Source organism: Magnolia sinica, chromosome 9 (assembly GCF_029962835.1).
Source record: "Magnolia sinica isolate HGM2019 chromosome 9, MsV1, whole genome shotgun sequence".
In the NCBI taxonomy this organism is placed as follows: Eukaryota; Viridiplantae; Streptophyta; class Magnoliopsida; order Magnoliales; family Magnoliaceae; genus Magnolia; species Magnolia sinica.
In genome coordinates this window covers 68,766,817-68,776,816 of record NC_080581.1, presented here as the reverse complement: position 1 = coordinate 68,776,816, position 10,000 = coordinate 68,766,817, and the positions used below count along the sequence as shown (strand labels likewise).

The window sequence follows — 10,000 nt, the reverse complement described above, 5'->3', positions numbered from 1 at the left end:
CAATCCAGTCATCTTAAATGTCACTCCAGGATGAATAGTTTTACCAATAATCATGGATGCAGAAACTCATGTTAGCAACAATACAAGAATTTAAGAGTTTTCAAGCATGGTTTTAGAACATTTCCTATCCACACCGTCTATAAGTTTTTTGCACTTTATTTTAGTGCATTGTCCCAACAAATAAAGCAGATCCAAATCGACAAAAAGGAAATAGGTAATCGAACGCAATCATTAAAAACTTACATGGCCCAATAAAATGTTTATTTTCCATCTAACATGTTGATAAGGCCACAGACGTGGATGAAGTGAAAACACAAATATCAACTTTATTTAAAACTTTCGTGTCCCCCGATAAGTTTTTAACAGTGGATATTCCTCGCTCTATGGTCCACTTGAGCTTTGGATTTGCTTATTTTTTATACCATGCCCTGAAATGATTTTTTAAAACTGATGGACGGCATGGATACACAGCACATGCATCAAGGTGGACCCCACAGGAAGGTAAACACTCACTATGGTGTTACCGGTAACACGTAATTAACATCCACGCAAACATTCTTCCTTCGGCATCCGACTCCGTATTCGCACAGCAAGACATCCGGGCTGGTCAGTACTGAAAAAGCTCTTGGCTGAGCATGATGTATGTATTTTATCCAGGCCGTTCAATATTCTTTCATCTTGTATTTGGACATTATTCCAAAAATGAGGCAGATCCAAATCTCAGGTGGACCACACATTAGTGATTGAATTGCCACCATTGAATTGCCACCATTAACAACTACCTGGGGCCAAAAGAGTTGGGATCAAGCTGATTTTTTTGTTTCCCCTTTATCCAGATCTATTTGACCTAATCAACCGGTTGGATGGAAAATAAACATTACAGTGGGACCTAGTAACGTTTTAATGGTGTGGTACGTTTCTAATCTTTTCCCTCCAATACGGCGAAGACCTAAGCTCCAATACGGCGAATACCTATCTACCGTGTATAAATGTATAAATGTAAAAGCTATGTGGACCCGTCTGATATATGTGTTTTATCCACGCTTTCCATCTTTTTTTTTTTTTTTTTTTTCATACCCTACATTAGCCCAAAAATAGGCAGATCCAAATCTCAAATGGACCACACCACCACGAAACAGTGGGTATTGAACACTTACCATTAAAAACTTACCGGGTGTATTGAACACCGACTACCAGATGGCAAATAAACATCGTGGTGGGCCATAGGAAGCTTTCAGTGGTAGTGGGAATCATTTATCGCTGCTTCATGTGGTATGGTCCACTTGACTTTTGGATCTGCCTCATTTTTCGGCTCATGCCCTAAAATGAACTGGCAAAATGAATGGATGGCATGGATAGAACATATGGCCCACATAGCTTTCCCACGTTTAAGTAAGTGATTTGTTATCCGCTACGCAATCCGAGTGTATAAAACCTGATTGGAGTGGATTCTATAGATTCGTAAACATACCAATCACGTAAACTTACATATAACCTGTAGGGGATTCCCGTTTTCCAAGCTTTAGACTTATACAAAACCTGTAGAGCATTCCCGTTTTCCACCGTTTTTCCAAGCTTATACTTACAAAAAACCTGTAGAGCATTCCGTTTTTCCAAGCTTTGGTGTTTTAAACTGTAGATCATTTCCGTTTTAGTTTTCCAAGCTTGGGTCTTTTACTTTAGAGTGTAAAGATGATGAAGGATCGGATTAGTGATTTACCAGACTTTCTTATCCATGAAATCCTTTCTCATTTAGAGATGAAGGACGTAGTAAAAACCAGCGTACTTTCTGCTAGTTGGAAGCACGTTTGGACGCAAACGCCAGTTCTCAACTTCAAGCATGACCACGACATAGGATTTGTTAATAGATATAGATCAGTTGAGGATTTCTTCCGCTTCGTCTGCTGTTCGCTTGCTCTCCACAAATGCCCAAAGATCCACAGAATCCAGCTCTCCTTCGACTATTCTACATACCAAGATTACTATGACAAAGAAATTGATGGGTTGATCCACTTTGCGATTGCGCGAAAAGCCAGTGAGCTCAAACTAGATAAGTTACCCGGCCTCTACGTTCTAAACCTCTCTCTACTTGAGATGGGGTCACTAGAGGTTTTAAAGCTTCACCGTTGCACAATCGAACTCCCTCCTCCAACTTTCAAAGGCTTCAGAAACCTTAAGATGTTGCCCCTCTCAAATGTGTATTTTAATGGTGGCGATGTGGAAGAGCTCTTGGCTTGCTCTCCAATACTTGAATCTTTGACAGTCATAGAATATGGTAATGATATCAGAATTCCTGCTTCTTTGAATGGGCAGCTTAAGCACTTATCTTTGAAAGGAGAATATGAGTTGGATATTTGTGCCTCAAACCTTTTATCATTGGACATCTCTATGGTAATCGACAATTTTAAATATTCGCCGGAAAGTGCATCTTCACTAACTGATGTGTCCCTTGATTTTCAATTTTTTCATAAACAAAATTGCTTTATCACAAGAAGTGAGGATAGAATGATGCAGGAGATTCTGAAAGATGTCCATCGTGCTAGAGTTCTTAAACTACATGGTTGTTGCATTCAGGTATGCTTTATTAATTTAGTGATTTTTATATGTAATGTAAGGTCTATGTGGGCTCCACCGTTATATGTTCCAGACATCCACACTATGCATTTGTTGTTCATTTACATGTTATAATATGTCCCAAAAATCAGCCATATCCAGAACTCAAGTGGGCCACACCATCTAAAACCTTTGCAAATCATGTCTAAAACATATAAAGGCACTCAATAGGGCCCACCCAAGTTTTGGTATGGCATGAAATTTGGTGTCACCTCCACACAAATAATGGATGAGCCAGATATCTGAACTGCATCTCAGTGGGCCCTATAAACAGTCAAGAAGGTAACTACGTACATCTCATGGGCCCTATAAACAATAAAAAAGATTTCAATGGGTGGGGATCCACTCTCAACTGTTAGCTGTGGTGTGGCCCACTTAATGATTGTTGGTGTGGATGTCCAACATATAGATAATCAAAGGGCCCACAGAGCTCGGCCTCATGGGAAGCTCCCATGAACAAAAGGCATCTTCAAATAGAGGAGATTTAACAAAACCAAAGTTCAGTTTCTCATGACCAGGAAAAACACTAGTTCAATAGGCTACTAACTTTTGAATTAGGTCATATAGCTCTAGTTTTGCATTTTGAACTCCCATCTTGCTTAACGAGATATGTTACAAAGATGCTTGTCTATAAAAGTTGAGATCTTACCTAATTTTTTAAAAGAAAAATAAGAAAGAAAAATCTATTGAGATCTTAGTTTCATCCCAACTTGACCAACAGAATTCTTTGGAACCAAAATAATTTTCCAAATGATTCTCAATTGGCTTCTTGCAGGGTCCAACTCCATGGATCAGTGTTAAACAGACTTTGTTTCAACACAGACCAGGGATCAAGTGCCCATGTGGTGTGGGTGGTTGTTTAAAAAATAATAATAATAAATAAATTAAAATGAGCTCTTGCAACTCGATGGTCTAAATTATTTTTCTCTTTTTTTGATTTGCCTGTTTTTTCTGGCTTCTGCTTTAAATTTTGGGAGCTTTCGGTTAATAAAATTGTAGTTATCATTAAATAATAATAATAATAATAATAATAATAATAATAATAATAATAAAAAACTAGCATACCAAAATAAATTTGACGAATTGAAAGATTAAAATCTCATCGTTTATACTTTTTTCTGGAGTGGGAAAATCAAATTTTTAATATTTATTTAAGGTTTATTATTTTTATTATTATTATTATGTCCTAACTTTTTTGGTTCTTTGAAGGTGTTTTCTATGTGGGAATTGAAGCAGGTATCACCTCCTATCTCTATGCATAAGTGTTTGGTGATAGAGTCAGCATTGAAAATGTGGGAACTTCCTGGTATAGCTTCTTTGTTGAAGAGTTCACCTGATCTTCAGAGCCTTGTAATTAAGGAAATTCATGGATACCTATATGTGAGTTCTACTTCCACCACACTATATTTTGTTTTCTTTTTTCATTTATTACTATAAAATAATGCTACCTTTCGATAGTCAAGTTACTCTACTTTGTAAAGTATTAATAGGTAATGCACCTGTGTTCTCAGTTGGATCAGACATTAATGTACAGACATGAGTCTGTTAAAAAAGGATATTTGGAATCACGATTCTCTTGTCTTCTACATCGCCTCAAGACTATCAAGATATCTGGCCTCACTAAGGGGATGTTTGTTCTCAAGAATATCAAAGGCAAAATACAACTTGTGAAAGTCTTGTTAAAGCATGCTGTGGTCCTAGAGAAAATGACTATCCACATCACTCATAAATCAGATTCTTGTGATGAGGATAAGGTAAACTTGTCAAGATCACTCTCAAAGTTGGGGAGAAAAGTTCAAGCTTTTGACAAAGCCTCTACTCGCGCAGAAGTATTGTTCTTGTATGATTTCGATCAATGAGATTTTTTTCCTTTCGTTTTTTTTTTTTCAGGATGAGAGGATTCAAAAATGGTTATAGAGGACAGAGTGTTCCGAATATACTATTCATGTTTCTAACATTTAAATTGTCTTGAGTTTTTCGATCTTGAAGGTATTGGCGATTATTGATTTGTTGTGTTATGAAAATTAGACATGTGAAAGAGAATGCTTCTGGATTACCAACTCTGTTTTCATGTACTCTATTCTGATGAAAAAACTAAGGCCTCATTGGGTTGCCACTTTTTTTTTTTTTTTTTTTGAGAATAATACATTCAAATTTACTCCAATTATAATCAAGGAATCCTATCATAGAACCACTATATGAGAAACATTAACAGAGCTGAAAAACCAATCATCAAACACATCATGGGCATGCATAATAACAAGCATTCCTCTAACTATGAAATCAAAATAAATTCATAAGAAATCAACCATAGTCCATCAGCCATATCCAATTACCTTCTCTTTTTTCAAGAGGATGGTATTTAAAACTGGTTATAGAGGATAGAGGGTTTACCTAATTTGCAATTTACATTTCTAACATTTCAATTGTTTTGAGCTTTTTTTTTTAATTGAAGGTATTGGCGATAATTGATTTGTTATGTTATGAAAATTAGACAGGTGATAAAGATTGCTTATGGATTACCAACTCTGTTTTCATGTGCTCTATTCTGACGAGAAAACTAAGGCCCTATTGAGTTGCCACTTTTCTTCTTTCTTTTTTTCTTTTTCTTTTTTTCTTTAGCAGAATACATTCAAATTTACTCCAATTATATACAAGAAATACCATCATACAATCTGTATGTGAGAAACATAAATAGAGCTCAAAAATCAATCATCAAACACATCATGGGCATGCATAATAACAAGCATTCCTAAATCCAATCATCAAACACACCATGGCCACGCATAATAACAAGCATTCCCCAAACAATGAAACCAAAATAAATTTATAAGAAATCAACTACTCTCACAAACATAGGCAAATGACCTTCTCTTTCAAATTTCAATCTGTTATGGGGAAATCTGGATAGGGTCAAACATGGTCGGTCCCACGCCATCCAACCCAATTAGTAGGGCATCGGAAGGAGAACATCATGTCAAGCGGGAACAGATTTCTAGACAATGACCCTAGGCCGAGTAAGACGAGCTTTCATCCTTGTCCTCGTCCTCATCCTCATCTTCATCCGAAGAAGGATGGTCGAGCTTGGGCTCGTCCTCGTCCTCATCCTCATCTTCATCCGAAAAAGGTTGGCCGAGCCGGAGGCTCGTCCTCATCCTCGTCTTCATCCGAAGAAGGTTGGCTGAGCCGAGGACTTATCCTCATCTTCATCCGAAGAAGGATAGCCGAGCCGGGGGCTCGTCCTCGTCCTCATCCTCATCCTCGACTTAGAGGCCGAGGGCTAAGCCCTGAATAGGCACACCTAACAAACTCCGACACCGACGACTCGACTATGAATTTCGGCCACAAGCACTTAGTCTCGAACTCAGATGGGACGAGGTCTGAGCCGGGAAACCAGTCTCAATGTGGACGTGGCCAAAGGTCACACCTGGAGATACGCTCCATTAAGACACGATGCGCTACACGATCCAAAGAATGTGGAGTATCTCCACGATTGCAATATCCGCTTGATAGAGTAGATCATGCCGAGATTGACGAATACGATTCGCTCGTCCCACAGGTATAAATACCAAGGGACCCCATTGCAACAGGTACGTAATATCTTACACCCTCTCTTTACATTACGCGATTTAGACCCAGATTTCCTAGCTCAACTTAGGCATCAGGGGGTCCCCTGTTTAAGCCAGGGTCTCCTTTGCTCACCTAATCTAGAAAGTTTTATCAGAAATGGAGAGAGAAAGAAATAGGTGACAGTGGTGGAACCCGAACCTGGCGGACAACATCAGTTGTCTTTGCTGCTACATACTTAATCAACTCCAATAGGGTCATCCCAACGGACTTGGAACCGAGAAGGAAAGTACAAAGCGTTACAAAATGAAATCCAGATACTGAAGGACGAAATCAGCTGAATGAAGGCGCAAGAAAACCAGCAGGCACCTCTTAACACGATGGAAGCCACCCCGGCACCCTAGGAACGACCGCAGCAAGTCAGTTCTCGGGTCAGGGGGTCCCAGGCACAGCCCACACGATCTCCCAACCCTACGCACAATGCAGTGTCCCAGAATCGGTCCGCCCGAGTCCCGGAACTTGCTCGGGATGCGGAGCCATCATATGTCTTCACAACTTCAGCTCTGGCCCCTACTAACCTCCACCATCGGTTGGAGAAGAGAAGACAGGGCAGAACGCCTGAGGTGGCAGAGGCCTCCCAAGAGACAGTAACTGAAAATCAAAATCCTTGGGAAGCTTAGCTTAAGGAACTCCACAACTAGATCAAGACATTGTAGAAGAATCAACAGTTTACATCCGTCTCGACTACAGTCTGGGTAATGATGGAAGAGACCGAGCCTTCCTTCACCTCAGAAATCATGAGTGAAGTGATGCTGTCGAGGTTCAGGATGCCTCTCGTCATCCAATTCTCTGGGTCTGGAGACTTGTCGGAGCATGTAGAATCATACCGTTTGTGGATGTAGATCTAGTCAGCCACGGATGCAATGATGTGCAGAGCCTTCTCGATAACCCTTTCCGGATCTGCTCGGAGTTGGTATCGACAACTTAAACCAAAGACGATCGACTCTTTTGTGAAGCTTAGCAGATTATTCCTTACCCAGTTCATCTCTGGTAAGAAGAGTCAGAAGCTGACTACTCATCTGTTCACCCTCAAGTAGACTTCCTTGCCCGCTTCAATGAAGAGACGTTGTTGGTGGACGACTACGATGACAAGATGACACTTTCTTCCATGTTCAATTGACTCAGGGAGGGAAAGTCCATCTTCTCAATTGGGAAGATTACGCCGACTACTTTAGCTGAGCTCATCAGCCAACCTCAGAAATACACCAATGCCAAGGAGTTCTCTAACTCCCACAAGAATGTCCAAGTTGCCGAGCAGTCGTCTAAGGAGAAAAGACCGAGGAACAAAGAGCCTCAGTCAACAAGCAAGAAGCTAGACGATCGAGCCTCTTGCGATCGCCAACCGAGCAGGAGGCCTGAGAGCAAGTTCCGCTCCTACACCCCCCTCAACACATCTCCGGAATAGATGCTGTTGGAAATCAAGTATCAGAAACTCCTGCAGTAGCCAGTCTGTATGAAGACCAACGTAGAACAGTGAGACAAGCGCAAGTACTGCTGTTTCCATCATGACAACTGTCATAATACGAGCGACCGCGTGGATCTCAAGGACGAGATCGAGACCCTCATCTGTAGGGGTCATCTGCGACGATACACTAAGGAAGACACGTCGGTTCGGAGAGAAGAGCAGCCGATCAAGACTATGGAAGAGCCTGCTGAGATCCACACCATCTATGGCGGTTCATCAAGTGGGGGTGATTCGAATAGGGCTCACAAAGCCTACTCTTGGAGCTCGGACCCCGAGCATTATGTCCACCTGACCGAAAAGCCGAGGAAAGAACTTCGAGTGAATCCCTGCAGTTTGACCTTCACAGAAGATGATGTGCTCGGAATCCAGCATCCACATGACGATGCCCTGGTAGTGGCTATGACTATAGTTAACCACAAGGTTTATCGCATCCTGGTTGATACTAGAAGCTCCACCAACATCATCTACTCCAAGGCATTTAAGAGAATGGGGATTGACAGGTCACGCCTTCGACCTGTAAAGACCCCCCTACATGGCTTTATTGGAGATAAGGTGATCTTCGAAGGAGCCATCTCCCTCCCCGTGACAGCAGGGGAAGGGCAGCATCAAGTCACACTTCTGGTTGACTTCCTCGTTGTGCACGTGCCATCGGTACACAATATTATATTGGGCCGACCTTCCCTTAACGCAATGAGGGCGGTCGTGTCCACTTATCACCTCATGATGAAGTTCCCCGCCGAGGGAGGAGCCGAATATCTCCGAAGAGATCAGCGCGAAGCCCGAAAATGCTATGCTGTGGCGGTGAGAAAGGGGTCAGTAAAGTAGACCCTTACTGTCAATGTCCTTGACTCCAGAGCTCCTACAGAAAATTCCTCCAAGAAAGACTAGTGACCATCCCACTCGAAGAAGCCGACCTGAGCAAAACGGTTCTGTAATGCCCCGTGCCTTGGAGTACTCGAGTATTACCGTATAACCTAACTTGGTATAAATACAAACCTAGGTTAGACAAGCGTTCACATTCATTCTAGTCTAAATCCAACCGTTGGAAACAGTCTCAATCCATACATCAAGCCATCTATCCTATGCCCTAAGGTCTGGATCGACAGATCCATCATTCACTTAACTTTAGGAATTCCCACAGATGTGCACCACTTCATTATTTCGATTAGGCCGCTTGAGTACTAAACTCTCCGATGATTTTTACCTAAACTAGGCCGAGAACCGTAGGGATTACCATTGATCATATTTTGTAATGATCTGACCGTCGGATCTTCATAAATTATAAGATAACCTATGCATCTAGAAAGTGTGACTCACTTACAAACCTAAATTGATCTAATCTTTCTTATCGAACCTTATATTAAATAAATGGCGTTGGTCAAGGTGCATACCATGATAAACAACTTAGAAAAAATAATAAAGATAACAATAATAATGAAAATAATAGGAATAATAATAATAATAATAATTAAATATTTAATGACATAAAACCAAGAGATCCTACATAGCGGGACCCACAACATGATCAAAGAAAACGTGCACATATGTAATAAATATTATCATTATAAGTATGGTGATATGGTTGTTAATGTATTAGGCCATTTGATCCATTATCCAGTCACCAAATTACACTTAAGTAGTCCTATAGACCCTTTGTACTGTTGGTTTTTGATGGTATGGTGATCTGACTGTCAGAGCGATAGAAACCAGCGTTTATAGACTATAGTGCATTGGCATGGCCCACCTAAGCTTTGAATCCACCTAAATTTTTGGTAGAGGCCTTTCTTGGGACCTCCAAGGTGAATGAATGGTATGGATTGCACAGGGCACCGCTGTGGACCCCACGCATGAGCACACATGTACACGGTGCGGGAGCTCTAGCGAAACGCCGGATCAGGAGGAATAGGTCAGACGGGACTGACCGAAAATCCTTTAAACAGAGACATTCCCTCTCTCTTTCTGTTTTGCAAACAGGGGACGGACGTACGTCCGTGTTTGTGATCAAAGGCCCACCTACACTGTTGATATGGGAAATCCAAGCCGTCCATCTGATCAAGGAAACGGATCTGACCATAACCTAGCTGATTTCACATGATGGAAAGAACACACGTGTGCACGAACCCCCAGCCAAATCCGGCGTGCGTGCAGCATCTCCTCGAAATGGAAAGTTTCCATTCCTCCTCCTGTTTGCCTCGCTGGCAAGCTGTACACTTGCAGCCTCGACCGTTGGATGTGGAGCATCTCAGCCGTCCGTTCTAGCTGAGCGGTTTATGGCTCCCTTTGCAAAGAAAGGCA

General features: G+C 41.4%; 1 protein-coding gene across 1 annotated transcript; it reads left to right on the top strand.

Annotated features, from left to right (window-relative positions):
- The first annotated feature begins 1,692 nt into the window (after positions 1-1,692).
- Positions 1,693-4,472, top strand: LOC131255076 (putative F-box protein At1g49610). The gene is made up of 3 exons (XM_058255774.1): positions 1,693-2,574; positions 3,850-3,993; positions 4,125-4,472. The coding sequence occupies exons 1-3, from the start codon at positions 1,693-1,695 to the stop codon at positions 4,470-4,472; spliced, it is 1,374 nt and encodes a 457-aa protein (XP_058111757.1).
- The last annotated feature ends 5,528 nt before the right edge of the window (positions 4,473-10,000 follow it).